Source organism: Entelurus aequoreus, linkage group LG02 (assembly GCF_033978785.1).
Source record: "Entelurus aequoreus isolate RoL-2023_Sb linkage group LG02, RoL_Eaeq_v1.1, whole genome shotgun sequence".
NCBI lineage: Eukaryota > Metazoa > Chordata > Actinopteri > Syngnathiformes > Syngnathidae > Entelurus > Entelurus aequoreus.
Window position 1 is genome coordinate 35,754,431 of NC_084732.1, and position 17,290 is coordinate 35,771,720.

General features: G+C 40.8%; 1 protein-coding gene across 1 annotated transcript in view; it reads right to left on the reverse strand.

Moving 5' to 3' along the window:
- The window catches only part of galnt2 (UDP-N-acetyl-alpha-D-galactosamine:polypeptide N-acetylgalactosaminyltransferase 2), a 175,233-nt gene extending 158,298 nt beyond the window's left edge, over window positions 1–16,935 (reverse strand). The window contains exon 1 of the mRNA XM_062025962.1: window positions 16,350–16,935. Coding sequence (XP_061881946.1) covers window positions 16,350–16,445 — 96 coding nt within the window. The 5' untranslated portion in view covers window positions 16,446–16,935. The remainder of the gene's footprint in view (window positions 1–16,349) is intronic.
- Window positions 16,936–17,290: the final 355 nt, after the last annotated feature.

Below are 17,290 nucleotides of genomic sequence, written 5' to 3' on the forward strand. Positions count from 1 at the left end.
GGTAGTCCATTAGTCAACTATCAAAATAGTAGAATTTTAGTAGAGATTTTTAAAACTGGCAGGTCAAAAAACAACTTAAAAAAAAAAAATTGTATTCATCATGACTGGATGATATGAAAAATTAATGGAGATATATTTTTCCATATCGCCCAGCCCTATGCGGCAGCAGTCCCAAATCAAAACAAAAACTGTTTTTTGTGACTCAAAGGATAATATTTCTTAAATATTATGGCCAAATTCCAAACGGTACTTCTTTAGAGCTGTTCTATTTAGAGGTTTGTCTTCATTCCCAAAGAGACATATGTCACACATGTTTGCAACAACTTGTTTTAAGATTAAAAACAAAATCTGGTTACAATTTTTGGTTTGCCAAACAGCTAATGACATGACAGAAGTCTGTTCCTGTTGTGTCGCTTGGCTTCCTTCTCACAGTCCTGATTAGCAGCATGACAGTAGACTCAACAGTGAGACGCAATGTTCTGATGGGTTTGCAGAAAAGAAAACATACTGTGTTTGTCCAATATCATGGAATGGAAGGGGTGTATCTTAGAAAACTATGTAAGAACCGTATACAACTGTGTACAAAGAGGAGGAATTTTGAACGGTTCTTAATAAGAATATTATCGAACTAAGGATAGGTTCACATTATTTGACTAATCGTGAGACTGTATTTAATTATTTCATAAAAATGGGGAGGAAACAATAGAAAATAATATAGATTGGACATCATGAGATCCAAATAAAGCTGAGACTCGTGTTGTCACTATGTACAAGGTAAATGACAAAGACAAATATTGGCATGTGCACCAAGTTCATGTCTTGCTCGTGCCAGGGTTTGACTTGGAAAGGCACGCATTGATCTGGCCTGTATTTCCTCCGGCACAAACTGCACAGGCAGGATGACGATTGCTGTGTGATCTAAGTGAAAAATGTGACACCAGCCAGTAAATTTAGCAAGTAGGACCAAGCAACGGTACAAAAATGTGCTCTTCAGTTATGAATGTAACATCAGACTCCCTTGGTGCACAGGCCACACATAGTAAGCACAATGATAACAACGTTGACAACTGTTAAGCTACTGGACTAGAAACTGGAAATTGTTTACTCATCAGTGGTTGTGGCAATATGACAATATAGAGTGTAACCTTAGAAGGCAGTACCAACTTCTAAGACGGTCAAGTCTCAAATTATATGCAGTTTACTACTGAACTTCGCTTCAGTTAGTAACTAACAGAATATATCTCCCAATTATATTCTAATAACTGCAAGCTTGAAAAAAAATGAAACACACACATATACACTCTGCTATCAGCCTAATGGAAAAGAAAAAAGGCCTTAATGTGACTAAACAGTGCGATGCAAACACAGAGAGGCTGATAGGATCTAGTAAAAAGGCAGGTGAAATAAACACAGAATGTTCTCTCACACACAAATGTAGTACTGTGCATATAACCACCCATGTGGAGCATGCACACACACTCATACAAACACACACACACACACACACACACACACACACACACATCTGCATGAAATCTGGCTTTGTTCCACACTTGAAGATTGTTTACCTCCCATTTACAATATATCAACAAGGACAGACTATTCAACTGGTGGCCCGGCGGCCAAATCCAGTCAAGGAATGACACCACGTGAGCTTCTAGTTTGGTTCAAAACTTGGGAGACAAATATTTCTGCAGCAAATACTTAAAACCACTAGAGTGCTCATGTTGTATAGCGGAACTTGGACCACTGGCAACACATTTGTAGATCCTTGCATTGACATTTTAGACTTGCTACCAAACATGGAAAACTGAGGCTCCAAACTTGTAATTTACATAACTGAGGTGTTCCTCAAGGTACCCCTATAAGTCCTCTCCTTTTTGGCAGTTACAAATGTTTTTGTAATGTGATTTATGTAACTAAGGTCTTGCTGTATATGGTTTACTTCAGATTCAGTCAGTAGTCATTTGTTCAACTTCTTTAGTTTTACTAGAAGTGTTCCTCAAGGTTCTATTTTAGGTCTTCTTTATTTTGTATTTGTGCTATTCAACAGGTGGCCCGCGAGTTCAGTTAAAAAAAACTTGTGAGAGACCGTCATTTTTGCAGCAGATTCTAAAAAACACCAGGGCTGTCATAGGCCCCGTTTAAACTACACCAAATATAATTATTTGGTGGTTGGGGACCACTGCATTAGATCACACATTCAGAATCAATATTTGTGCACAATTGACCAGTGATCACTAGTCAATAGTGCGCAAATATTGATTCTGAAGAAATAGCAATTGTTGAAGGACCATCTGTGATGTACAAATGTTGTGGGGTATTTGCTTACATGTTACGTACATTGTGTAAGTTGTTTGTGTGAGTTGAAAAATAAAGCTAATGTAGATCCACGCTGATGTCCATGTCTCCTCTACTTAACAGCCATTAAAAGATTAAAACCTTCCCAAATATATTACATTATATACATCCATTTCTACATTATAATACTTTCAGCTATTTTCACATAAAAAACTAAAATTTTTTAGGTTAGGCGACTTTTATTTTGCAAAGTACTAGTAATAGCGAATTCCTTGTTCATTTACGGAATCCGGTCAACTTCTTTTGGTTGCAGTTTTTTTTAACTGCGCATGCAAGTGACGTCGAGGCCACATAGGGGCCACATAGCTCAGTTGGTAGAGTGGCCGTGCCAGCAACTTGAGGGTTCCAGGTTTGATTCCCACTTCTGCCATCCTAGTCACTGCCGTTGTGTCCTTGGGCAAGACACTTTACCCACCTGCTCCCAGTGCCACCCACACTGGTTTAAATGTAACTTAGATATTGGGTTTCACTATGTAAAGCGCTTTGAGTCAATAGAGAAAAGCGCTATATAAATATAATTCACGTCACTGGGGCCTGTGCGCGTTTATACTGAGTCTGAAAAAGATTACATTTTACATGTAAACTAATCAGTTAGCTGGAAAAAATCGGATTTTGAAAAAATTCCAATTTGGTCCACTTTGGCCTGTAGTGTCAATATAGTAGAGAGGATCTTTGACTAGCTTTTTTGAAGAAGGCCCTTAAAAACAGCAAATCGCTCTTGTAACTCTGACAAAATTAAAGGCCTACTGAAACCCACTACTACCAACCACGCAGTCTGATAGTTTATATATCAATGATGAAATCTTAACATTGAAACACATGCCAATACGGCCGGGTTAACTTATAAAGTGCAATTTTAAAATTCCTGCCACACTTCCGGTTGAAAAACTCCTTTGGATATGATTTATGCGCGTGACGTCACAAAAGCAACGGAAGTGGTTGGACCCCATCGTCCCCGATAGAAAAGCCTCTTGTTTTCTTCGACAAAATTCCACAGTATTCTGGACATCTGTGTTGGTGAATCTTTTGCAATTTGTTTAATGAACAATGGAGGCTGCAAAGAAGAACATTGTAGGTGGGATCGATCGGTGTCTTAGCGGCTAAGTACAATACTTACAGCAACACAACAAGGACTACTTACTACGCCTAGCCGATGCTTGCCGCCAAACCCACGGATGAAGTCCTTCGTCGCGCCGTTGATCGCTGGAATGCAGGTGAGCACGGCTGTTGATGGGCTGGCTGGCGTAGGTGGAGCGCTAATGTTTTATCATAGTTCTGTGAGGTCCGGTTGCTAAGTTGCTAAATTAGCCTTAGCGTCATTAGCAACAGCATAGTTAAGCCTTACCAGGCTGACCATTTTTAACCGTGTAGTTACATGTACATGGTTTAATAGTATTGTTGGTCTTCTGTCTATCCTTCCAGTCAGGGGTTTATTTATTTTGTTTCAATCTTCATTTGAGAACGATGCTAGCACGTTAGCTCAGTAGCTAAGTGTGTCACCGATGTATTGTCTTGGAGATAAAAGTCACTTTAAATGTCCATTTCGCGTGCTCGACTCTCATTTTCAAGAGGATATAGTATCCGAGGTGGTTTAAAATACAAATCCGTGATCCACAATAGAAAAAGGAGAGAGTACATATTTCTGTGAGGTCCGGTTGCTAAGTTGCTAAATTAGCCTTAGCGTCGTTAGCAACAGCATAGTTAAGCCTTACCAGGCTGAGAATTTTTAACCGTGTAGTTACATGTACATGGTTTAATAGTATTGTTGGTCTTCTGTCTATCCTTCCAGTCAGGGGTTTATTTATTTTGTTTCTATCTTCATTTGAGAACGATGCTATCACGTTAGCTCAGTAGCTAAGTGTGTCACCGATGTATTGTCTTGGAGATAAAAGTCACTTTAAATGTCCATTTCGCGTGCTCGACTCTCATTTTCAAGAGGATATAGTAACCGAGGTCGTTTAAAATACAAATCCGTGATCCACAATAGAAAAAGGAGAGTGTGGAATCCAATGAGCCAGCTTGTACCTAAGTTACGGTCAGAGCGAAAAAAGATACGTCCATCACTGCCTCTCAAGTCCTTCACTGTAACGTTCCTCATCTACGAATCTTTCATCCTCGCTCAAATTAGACTTAGACTTAGACAAACTTTAATGATCCACAAGGGAAATTGTTCAACACAGTAGCTCAGTTACAATGATGGAAAGGACAATGCAGGTATAAATAGACTAATATAGCTATAAAAAAATCTAACATATATACGAATATATACATAATATGTGTACAGAGTAATTTATATACAGATATATTATATTATGTCTATAACATATATACAATATAAACCAATGACCATGTACAATATTACAGTCTATATGACAGCAGCAGCATAAAATGGAGAGTAGGTCCAGCAGGAAATAGAAAATAGACATTATAAACAAAGAGAAGTAGCTAACATGTCAGGTGTCAGGTAATAGGCAGATGTCATCTATTGCTGTATGGCGAGTGATTATACACCTGGATGGAGTGTGGAATGAAGGAGTTCTTGAATCGCACAGTGCGGGAAGGAAGTTGAAGGAGCCTGTTGGAGTATGAACTCCGCTGTCCCTCAATTGTCAGGTGGAGTGGGTGGGAAGGATTGTCCATGATGGCCAGCAGTTTGTCCAGTGACCTCCTGTCCCTCACTGACACAAACGCCTCCAATTGCGTGCCAATAGTTTGGCCGGCTTTCCGGATCAGATTATCAATCCGGTTTGAGTCCCTTTTGCTGGTGCTGCTCCCCCAACAAACCACTGCGAAGTACAGTGCACTGGCCACAACAGACTGATAAAAGATCTCCAACAGCTTGCTGCACACATTGAATGACCTAAGCTTCCTCAGGAAAAAGAGTCTGCTCATGCCCTTCTTGTAAACAGCTTTGCAGTTGTCCTTCCAGTCCAGTCTGCTGTTCAAGTGGACTCCCAGGTACTTGTACTGCTCCACCACTGCCACCTCCCGGCCCTGGATCTTGATGGGCTCCACCGGGGTCACTCTCTTCCTGAAGTCCATGACCAGCTCCTTGGTCTTGTCCACATTAAGGACCAGATGGTTCGCCTGAGACCACTCCACAAAGTCAGCGATCAGTGTCCTGTACTCCAATTCCCGTCCCTCTCCGATACACCCGACCACAGCAGAGTCGTCAGAGTATTTCTGCAGGTGGCAGGACCTGGAACTATACTGGAAGTCTGAGGTGTACAGGGTGAACAGGAAAGGAGACAGGACGGTCCCCTGTGGAGCACCTACACCACTGACCACAGTATCCGACACAGAGCTCCCCAGTCGCACAAACTGGGGCCTGTCAGACAAGTAATCAGTGATCCAGGAGACAATGGATGAACTGACACCCATCCTGAGCAACTTGTCACTCATCAGAATTGGCTGAATGGTGTTAAAGGCACTGGAGAAATCAAAAAACATGATCCTCACAGTGCCCTTCCCACCATCCAGGTGAGAGTGAGCATGATGCAGCAGGTAGATAACAGCATCGTCCACTCCTACATGGGGCTGATATGCAAACTGTAGAGGATCCAGGGAAGGAGCCACCAGTGGCCTCAGCTGATCCAGCACAAGTCTCTCGAGGACCTTCATGACCTGGGACGTCAGGGCAACAGGTCTGAAGTCATTTGAGCTTGATGGGATGGGCTTCTTGGGCACCGGCACTATGCAGGATGTTTTCCATAGCACTGGTATCCGTTCTAGCTTCAGACTCAGGTTGAAGATGAAGTGCAGGATCCCAGTTAGCTGAGCAGCGCAAGTCTTCAGGACCCAGGGGTGGACTCGGTCAGGGCCTGCTGACTTAGCTGGATTGACTTTCTCCAGCTGCCGTCTTACAAGTCCAGGTGTCAGACACACCGGGCTGGCTTTCTCAATGGGGGTGGAAGTGGGGGAGGGGAGAGGGGGGGAAAAAACGGCTGTGGCAGGTAAAAGAGAAGGAGGGGGAGGTGTAGGTGTGAGAACAGGAGTAGTGGGGGGAGGGCCAGTAAGGGGTGCGTTGCTAAAGAGTCCAGAGAAACATGATTAAAGTCACCCGAAATGAGAATGAGGGCATCGGGATGTTTGGTCTGTTGCTTAGCAACAGCGGCGTGAATGGTGTCACAAGCAGCAGTTTCGTCAGCAGAAGGAGGAACATACACTCCGATGAAGATTACAGAAGTAAATTCCCTTGGCAAATAATATGGCCGAATTCCAACAGCCAGAAGTTCAATGTCCGGCGTACAAACACACTCCTTTACAGTAATATGAGCACGATTAATGGGGTAATCGTCACTTTCTCGGTCCGAATCTCTCTCGCTCCATTGTAAACAATGGGGAATTGTGAGGAATACTAGCTCCTGTGACGTCACGCTACTTCCGGTACAGGCAAGGCTTTTTTTTTCATCAGCGAGCAAAAGTTGCGAACTTTATCGTCGATTTTCTCTACTAAATCCTTTCAGCAAAAATATGGCAATATCGCGAAATGATCAAGTATGACACATAGAATGGATCTGCTATTCCCGTTTAAATTTAAAAAAAACATTTCAGTAGGCCTTTAAATGTCCACTGTAGAAGACCCTGATTCGCTGGAATATACGACAAAAGACTAAAAGTGAAAGGAAACATCTGGCCCCCCGGTCCTCAGCTTTCTGAAAATATGGCCCCCAAAACGATTTAGATAAATATCCCTGATATGGGACTAGGGTTGCAAAATTCCGGGAATATTCAAAGTTGGAAACTTTCCATGGGAATTAACGGGAATATATGGGAATTAACGGTAATTAACGGTAAAAGAATGGGAATAAACATTGAATGCAATATGCTAGATCTTGCAGCATGACTATTAGCTAAAACAACCTCATTTAATGCAAATTCAGTAGAATTTCAACCGTGCATTGTGCATTCCTCCATCACATGTGCAGTGCATTCTTTCATCACATGCACAGATAATTCCCAGCATGCTGCACACCACAGCAGGGCTATTGAGGCCACACTAATATTTGAGCACAAGGACTTCATCCAGTCAGGTAAGTTTTGATGATTTTACTGGGGTAAATATATTTGATCTATGGTATTTAAGTTTAATAGAGGTGTAATTGCTTGTTACTGTATGACTGTAGACTACTCCTGCAGACTTCCACTCAAGCTAGCTAGCTTTTCCTGTACTTGTTAAATGATTTTGGGGCCAATATCTCTAGCTTGCTAGCTTTATGTACCACCACCAGTCTCATAATGAACCGAAAATATTTCTCCATTAGCCGTGATGCTAATTTTCTCTATGTTAAATCCCATTCATTTATGCTAACAATGTTAGCGATCCGAATTTACCTTTTTTGTGATCTGTAAAGTTCAACTAGCAAATACTAAATCAAAACGAGTAGTTTCCTCTGCCTTCTGTTCTGCTAGCCATTCTGTTGTCATACAAGAATGTAGGTTATAGTTTGATTTAGCATGCAGATTGAGTGTTCATTTATTCATTTAGCCCAGGGGTCGGCAACCTTTACCACTCAAAGGGCCATTTTGGAAAGTTTCACAAATTAAAGAAAACAATGGGAGCCACAAAAACATTTTGAAAATTTAAAATGAAAAACACCACATACAAAGCTTAAATTTAAGGCTGCAGCTAACGATTATTTTTCTATCGATTAATCTATAGATTATTTTTTTCGATTAATCGGTTTATCTATATATATTATTTTTTTTCGATTAATCTATAGATTATTTTTCCTTTTACCGATTATTTTTTTATTCACAATGAAGATGAAAAAATTAATGTAGGCCCGTTTTTTCAAAAGGCATGGCTTTTATTTACAAAAAAAAAGAAGTATGGCCACTTAGTCAACATTGACAACAACATGACTAAATATTCTGTAACAATGTAAACATTTAAAACTTTTAACATTTAACAAAATTAAAAGTAGTTTATTTGCTTTTTAATGTGCAAATATAAAAGTCAACATCCAGTGCAAATCTTAATATTCTGCAATAGTATAAGCATTTCAAAAGTAAAAGTATTGCTTATTTTGCTTTAAAATGTGCAAAAATAAAGATAAACATCCAATACAAAAAAGTGCAAAACGAAATATTCTGTAACAACAGTGTAAACATTTCAACAAAAGTGAAAGTATTGCTTATTTGCTAAAATGTGCAAAAATAAAGATAAACATCCAATACAAAAAAGTGCCAATCTAAATATTCTGGAGCACTGTAAACATTAAGTATTGCTTTTAAAATGTGCAAAACAAACATCCAGTCCAACACAGTACACAATAACCACTTCTACTCATTCCAGTGAGTGACTAACAGTTGTAATGAAGAAAGGTTAGCATGTGTACATGCTCTGGTTCTTTTCTTGTTTACAATATTCCCAGCAGCTGAAAATAGGCGCTCAGAAGGGGTCGATGTGGCTGGAACTGAGAGGTATTAGCCTTCACCTCAAGCCAGGACTGCGAGTGAGCTGAGCTGCAGTTTAAGTTTCTAGAAGGTCAACGGGCTCATAGTGATGTTACTAGTAGTTGACTGGGAAGTGTTTATTATCATTTGGGGAGAGTCCGCTGCCTGATGCTCACCTGCTAAATAACCTATCTGCTCCACGCTGAAGCGGTGACTACATGCGCTCTGAATACACACTGCTGATTGGCTGATAATGCTTTGTGTGTACCAATCAGATGGTTGTGTGGGTGGGACAATGCTGCGTGTGTACCAATCAGATGGTTGTGTGGGTGGGACAATGCTGTGTGCTGAGACAGAGGCAGAGGAGCGAAGCAGCTTGTTAAGACTTTAGCAGCTAAAGTTAGCTTTAGCTTAGAAACTCGTTCGGTACACCCCCGTACCGAACCGAAAGCCCCGTACCGAAACGGTTCAATACAAAACACGTACCGTTACACCCCTAGCAGATACAAATGACACATTCATGTTTTTTTGTAATGATGACAACGTATGCTCGCGCGGACGATTGACTAGTTGATGGTTTTCTTTTCAAATGTTCGTTCATAGCCGTTGTGCTGCTATGATAGGCCATTTCCGCTCGACACAGTGTGCATACAACAACATTATTAGGCCGTTTATTGAAATACTCCCACACTTTTGACCACTTTTGGCATGCTTTTCCCCCCTCGCTCGCATCGTCCGCTTTGATCGTCTGCTTTGCGCTTCGCCATGACGGTAGTGTGACGTAAATATGCGACGCGTCGACGCACAAAAACGGCGTCGACGTATTTACGTAACCGATGACGTCGACGCGTCGTTTCAGCCTTACTTAAATTGCTTTGCGCTATGTTAACCAGGGGTCTCTGACACACGCACCGGCACGCATCTCTATATGGAAATTCAATGTTAGTGCAGCCCGCGACTTTTAATTGAACGGCGCTTGATAGTGTCTTTCTTGCCAACCCTCTCAATTTTCCGGGAGACTCCCAAATTTCAGGACGTGCTGGCACTGCTTTTAGCGCCCTCTACAGTCTGCCCAAACAGCGTACCTGCTTGGCCACATGATGAATGCAGCTTTTGCTTGCACACGTAAGTGCCAGCAAGGCATACTTGTTCAACAGCCACACAGCTTACACTGACGGTAGTCGTACAAAAACAACTTTAACACTGTTACGTTACAAATATGCGCCACACTTTGAACCCACACCAAAAAAGAATGACAAACACATTTCTGGAGAACATCTGCACTGTAACACAACATAAACACAACACAACAAATACCCAGAATCCCATGCAGCCCTAACTCTTCCGCTCAACCGACGCACGGAGAGGGGGGGGGGGGGGGGGGGGTTGATGTGTGGGGGGGTTGATGTGTGGGGGGGTTTGGTGGTAGCGGGGGTGTATAATGTAGACCGGAAGAGTTAGGGCTGCATGGGATTCTGGGTATTTGTTGTGTTGTGTTACGGTGCGGATGTTCGTTAAGTATACTGGGAAAACCGGGAGGGTCGGCAAGTATGCAGCTGAGCCGCATCAGAGTGGTCAAAGAGCCGCATGCGGCTCCGGAGCCGCGGGTTGCCGACCCCTGATCTAGCCTATTCCTATTCATTTGTCCATCAGTAAAATATTTTTAAAGACTACTCCAATTGTTTAGCTGACTATTTATATCTGTGAGGGGCATTGCATTTGTGTTTTACAAGAATAAATAAATACAAACAGAATAATGCCACGTACACCATCTAATGCAGACCTGGGAATTCTGCGGCCCGCGGGCCACATCCGGCCCTTTGTACGTCCCTGTCCGGCCAGCGTGAAGCCAATTATAAATTACAAAATAAATTTTAAAAAGTATCTATGTCGAGTGTGCAATACAACGGTGCTGCTTTTGTTTTGAAAAGCTTTATTTGTATTACTTCCGTGTGGACGTATGTGTGTGCGTGATTGTGAGTAAATGTGAACAGCTGCAATCACAAATTACAAAAAAAGTTAAAAAAACATCTATGTCGTGCGCGCAATACAACTGTGCTGCTTTTATTTTGAAAAGTGTTATTTATGGGCGTATGTCCGTGTGTAACCTGTGAGTGAAGGTGCACAGCGACAAGTGATGCACGGTTTACACCAGAGACGCTAAAAAGAGAAAAGTTGATGACGAATGGCGTGTTTTCAACAAGACATGGACTGCCAAGCAACGTTCCCTCTAAGGTGCGCACCTGCGCAATTGCGCACTGCTCAAGCATCCTCTGCGCACAGCAAATATATGCCGCGCACCAAATCAAACCCATCTGAATTCTAAACAAAATAAACACATTTATTCTGTGTAATTTTGCAATGCAACTTTTAGTGACAGTGACAACAAGCAGCCCTAACGGTGTTTGTCAACACCGTTCAATTGAACACTGTTCAATTATTGTAACGTCTATCGAGATGCTTCGAGGCAAGGAATTTTATTGATCACTTTATTCAGCAAAACTGTTTATATTCGGCCATAACCACACCAAAAACATGAGTGAAACACTTCTATCTCGAAAAACTAGTCATTTTTTGCCATACAAACTAGGCCAAAACCAACTTGTCATCTGTCACCAACACGCATACCACTAAACCACTGGTGCGTTTATGGCCACACAAAAAGTCGGACAACTCAAACACCACACAAAGTTACACTATGACTCCTCAGTCATACGTGTGCTTATTTAACTGTCATTTATTATTAATGTTAATTTATTTATATTAATCATGGAATGCTGTTACTAGAGAAAGTTACAGGAATGCACACTTTATCCTATGCTTACATTTCATTGTGCAACATGAGGATGTTTAAGGGGAACTAAATGTGATCTCTGAAAGGGGTACAAATGATTTCCAAAGCAGTGCTTTTGGTATAAAGTTAAGTTAGGTTAAATGAAAGTTATTAAATTATTAATTATTATTATTATTATTATTATTATTATTTATCTTACGGTATATATCAAAAATAATATTGAGAAAAATTTAATTGAAATATTGTCGATGTGGCCCTCCAGCAGTGCTCGGGTTGCTCATGCGGCCCCCGGTAAAAATGAATTGCCCACCCCTGATGCTGGAGACATTTCACCCCAACCAATGTAGGCGGAAAGGCTGTGTACATTTGCAAATACTGTGCAAAGAGCTATGTCAAAAATGCCACAAAGATGCAGCAGTATATAGACAAGTGCCCAATAATATATCATTATTGTAATTCTCCATTCTTTAGACTTAGACTTAGACAAACTAATGATCCACAAGGGAAATCGTTCAACACAGTAGCTCAGTTACAATCATGGAAAGTGTAAGGATGGAAAGGACAATGCAGGTATAAATAGACTGATATAGCGATAAAAAATCTAACATACATACGAATATATACATAATATGTGTACAGTATATTATATATACAGATATATTATATTATGTCTATAACATATATACAATATATACCAATGACCATGTACAATATTACAGTATATGTGACAGCAGCAGCATAAAATAGAGAGTAGATCCAGCAGAAAATAGAAAATAGACATTAAAAACAAAGAGAAGTAGCTGACATGTCAGGTGTCAGGTAATAGGCAGATATCATCTATTGCTGTATGGCGAGTGATTATACAGCTCTTGAAGTTCTTGAATCGCACAGTGCGGGAAAGAGGCTGAAGTAGCCTGTTGGAGTATGAACTCCGCTGTCCCTTAATTGTCAGGTGGAGTGGGTGGGCAGGATTGTCCATGATGGCCAGCAGTTTGTCCAGTGTCCTCCTGTCCCTCACTGACACAAACGTCTCCAACTGCGTGCCAATAGTTTGGCCGGCTTTCCAGATCAGATTATCAATCCGGTTTGAGTCCCTTTTGCTGGTGCTGCTCCCTCAACAAATCACTGCAAAGTACAGGGCACTGGCCACATTGGCCATATGCTCATTCCCATATATACCCATTAATTCCCATGGACGGTGTCCAACTTTGAATAATCAAAAAATGGTCAATATTTCCAAACTTCTTGAGCTTCACTTTCCGTGGTAAATTTCCGGCAAGTTTGCGGAAATTTACCGGAAACTTTCCACCCCCTTGAAACCCTATATGGGACAACACAAATTATTAAATTATTTATTATGGGGGAAGCGCAGAAGATCTAAAAAAAATTTAGAAAACCATGTTGTTTTTCTAAACCAGCTACAACAACATTAGTTATGTCACAGTAAAAATGAATTGATTTTTAGTTTCTCCAGTGAAGAGAGTTTGGTGTGACCGGGGAACGCCGCAAAATATGCTCCAGAAAATCAGTTTTTCAGAGGGAGTGCGGGCTACAAATGTGATATAATCTGAGATAAAGCTCAGTGGGTCAACATTTTGAAGACCTCTAGTTTATAGGTTTGCATCAGCTTACAGATAAAGTGGCCAACCATTAACCAGGATGCAGTTTGTAGGTGACTGCTTCAAGTAGGAAACCTCTAATTGCTCCTAATGAACAGATTAGCATATTGCATGACAACCTCCACCTGTTCTTGTCCAAGTGTAATGATGGCTTACGTTAATGTAGCCTTGATTAGGTCCACATGCTGTAGTTCTTGTTGGCGTTATTGATTATTGATGGTGAGTTCAAGGGCCAGTGCACTGTGCTGTTAAATAGAGTTGGTTAGTTGATAGTATAGCGGAGTCATTTGTTTGGATGTTTGTCCCTAGAGGGAGGTTTTACTTGCCTCTGTCGCCAAAGTGTATGCTCAGTTGTTTTTTAGTGTGATTCTAGACCTGCCTTGAGGTAACATCTGTTGTGAAGAGGCACTATAAAAAAAACTAAACTTTCTAGGTTGACTTCATACACCTTCCACTGGTGGTACGCCAATGAATCACTCAATTAAATATTATACTAATGTGACTCGAGCTGTTATCAAATGTTTATAAGCCTTCAACGGAAGTTGTTACAATCAGACTATTGTAAGCCGTAGTCATATTCATCACAGTGTTACGGTTCAAACTGTGCTTAATGTTGCAGAGGCCAAAAATATAAAATATACTTGTCAAAAAAAAAAACTGTCTTGTTTTAAAAAATACTTAGGCCTACTACACTACTGTATTTTTCTGTTGGTCAGTATGGTGGTATGGAGAGCCAAGTGTTTTCTGAGGTGGTGCTTGGTGGAAAAAAGTTTGACCACCACTAATTTAGTATATTCTCAGTGTCTGTAAAAGCTGACACACTCCAACAATAAGCAAACACAAATTAACGTAACTAAATAAAAACATGGTCCCAGTTTATTTCTGTGGGAGATTAAAAAAATGAAAAATAATATTTGAACATGAATTATTTAGTATAGTGATTCTCAAACTGTGGTATACCTTCTACTGGTGGCACGCCAAATAGTCACTCAACTAAATATTGTACTGACATGACTCGAGCGGTTATCAAAGTTGTATAAGCCTTCAATGGAACTTTTTACAATCAGACTATTGTAAGCCGTAGTCAACACCAGAAAAAAACTTGGACACAAACAAATCTGTATTACTCAGTCATATTTGTCACAGTGTTACTGTTCAAACAGTGTTTAATGTTGCAGTGGCCAAAAATATAAAATATACTTGTCAAATAAAACCTCTGTCTTGTTTTTAAAGAATACTTAGGCCTACTAAGCTACTGTATTTTTATGTTGGTCAGTATGGTGGTATGGAGAGCCAAGTGTTTTCTGAGGTGGTGCTTGGTGAAAAAAGTTTGACAAACACTAATTTAGTATATTCTCAGTGTCTATAAAAGCGACCACACTCCAACATTAAGCAAACAAAAATGAACTAACTAACTAAATTAACTAAATAAAAACATGGTCCCAGTTTTTTTCCGCGGGTTATTAAAAAAATGAAAAATAATATTTGAACATGAATTATTTAGTACAGTGATTCTCAAACTGTGGTACACCTTCCACTGGTGGTACGCCAAAAAAAATCACTCAATTAAATATTGTACTGACGTGACTCGAGCTGTTATCAAATGTTTATAAGCCTTCAATAGAAGTTGTTACAATCTGACTATTGTAAGCCGTAGTCAACACCAAAAAAATACTTGGGACAGAAACAAATCTGTATTACTCAGTCATATTTATCACAGTGTTACTGTTCAAACTGTGTTTAATGTTGCAGTGGCCAAAAATATAAAATATACTTGTCATAATTTTATTGCATGATTTTTGTATCCCTTTAATTTAGATAGCCAGGGACTGCAGATGGAAATTAGCTATTTAGCTATAATCTGGTACAGAACATATCTGTCTTTGAGCTTAATGTTTCTGTACATTGTCCCTTCAAATAAGGACTAAACAAAAACAAAATAAAACCTGTCTTTTTTTTTTTAAGAATACTTAGGCCTACTAAGCTACTGTATTTTTCTGTTGGTCAGTATGGTGGTATGGAGAGCCAAGTGTTTTCTGAGGTGGTGCTTGTTGAAAAAAAGTTTGACAAACATTAATTTAGTATATTCTCAGTGTCTGTAAAAGCGGCCACGCTCCAACAATAAGCAAACAAAAATTAACGTAACTAAATAAAACTTGGTCCCAGTTTTTTTCCACGAGAGATTAAAAAAATGAAAAATAATATTTCAACATGAATTATTTAGTACAGTGATTCTCAAACTGTGGTACACCTTCCACTGGTGGTACGCCAAAATATCACTCAATTAAATATTGTACTGACGTGACTCGAGCTGTTATCAAAAGTGTATAAGCCTTCAATAGAAGTTGTTACAATCCGACTATTGTAAACCGTAGTCAACACCAAAAAAATACTTTGACAGAAACAAAACTGTATTACTCAGTCATATTTATCACAGTGTTACTGTTCAAACTGTGTTTAATGTTGCAGTGGCCAAAAATATATAATATACTTGTCAAATAAAACCTCTGTCTTGTTTTTAAAGAATGCTTAGGCCTACTGCGCTACGGTATTTTTTATGTTGTGTTTTCTGAGGTGGAGCTTGGTGAAAAAAGTTTGACCACCACTAATTTAGTATATTTCTCAGTGTCTGTAAAAGCTGACACACTCCAACAAAAAGCAAACAAAAATTAACGTAACTAAATAAAAACATGGTCCCAGTTTATTTCCGCGGAAGATTAAAAAATTAAAAATAATATTTTACGCCATATAAGTGTTGCCTTCACTTACTGCTCGCTGCTTATGTGCTGACGTGCTCCACACCGCAGGCGAGCCCCCCCGGCCCTGTGATCCAGGCCGGCAGCCTCAAATCAATAACCCGCCTTCTCCATCGACTACTCCGCTCTCACGTCCGCCGGCCCAGGAGGACACACTCCGTGGCGTTGACGTGAGTCTCCCCCGCTGCCACTGGCAGTATAACCAGCGGGAGGTCGGTGCAAGTTCACCGGCCAGTTCCGCGACACTGCCCCCCCCCCCCCCAACCATTGGAACCAAATCTACGCTTTTTATATGGCAACTACCGGGGCCTCCACGCCTAAAAGAGGGAGAGAAGCATCGCGTCCGCCACTCCATCGACTCTTTGTCCCCTGGAAGAACACCGGCGCGGAGCAGTGAGCTAAAAAAGAAGCCAGTCTTACCTTTCGCCCCAACGCCGTCCCGGAGTAGAAGTAGTAGGCTATCCCCAGCACCCACAGCACCGCAAAACATAACAATATCCTCGATTTTCTCCGCATGGTTCTCTTTTTCTCCCCGTGTCTTGTTCGCCTGCCGACTGTTCGGTGGCTCGGCTCAGCTAAGCTCTGCTCAGAGTTCGCTGGTGGCGGCTCGTCCCGGTCCTCCTGTGTCCGCACTGGGCGCTTCGCCGAGCGGCTTCGGCAGGCGTAGTTGCTCCGTGAATCTGTCGGTTCCTTACGAGGGAGGTGGAGGGGGCGAGGGGGAGGGGGAGGGGGGGGGGTATGGGGAGCAGGAAGCAGCTAGCCAAAAATCAAAGAGGTTAGAGGGCAAAGGCTAACTCGCTGTAATCCAATCAAAACATCGGATGACACCGTTCTGGATGGACGTTCGTTGCTGCATTGTTAAAGTAGACAGTGAAATAAATAAATAATGACGGAGAGGCCGATCATTGCATGTCATGTTTAGTTATAGAGCAGCAGCAAGCCAAGATAACTGCTATCCATGCTACAGGCTGCATGTTGCTATACTACAGTAGTACGCTAGAGGCGCTAGAGGCTCTGACACGACTCTGGACCGGTTTAAATGGGAGGAACCAAGCAGCTCTGCCTTTTAGGCAAATGCAAATGTGCACTCAAATCATTAATATTATTTAAAATAAGGTGATATTCTGACACAAATCGAATTGTAGCAGGGTGATGTAAAACGTTTACAAAACATCACAATGTTACAATTGTTCGTTCATTTTTTATTAATCTCCTTTATTAATCTCCTTCACTGATGTGCATTTTTGATCAATAAACTAAACTCTAACAACAAAACACATATTTACACACCTATGCTTGAGAAGGAACAGGATGAAGAAAATCTTATATTTCCTGCCCCCTTCAACATAAGTAGTTAATGG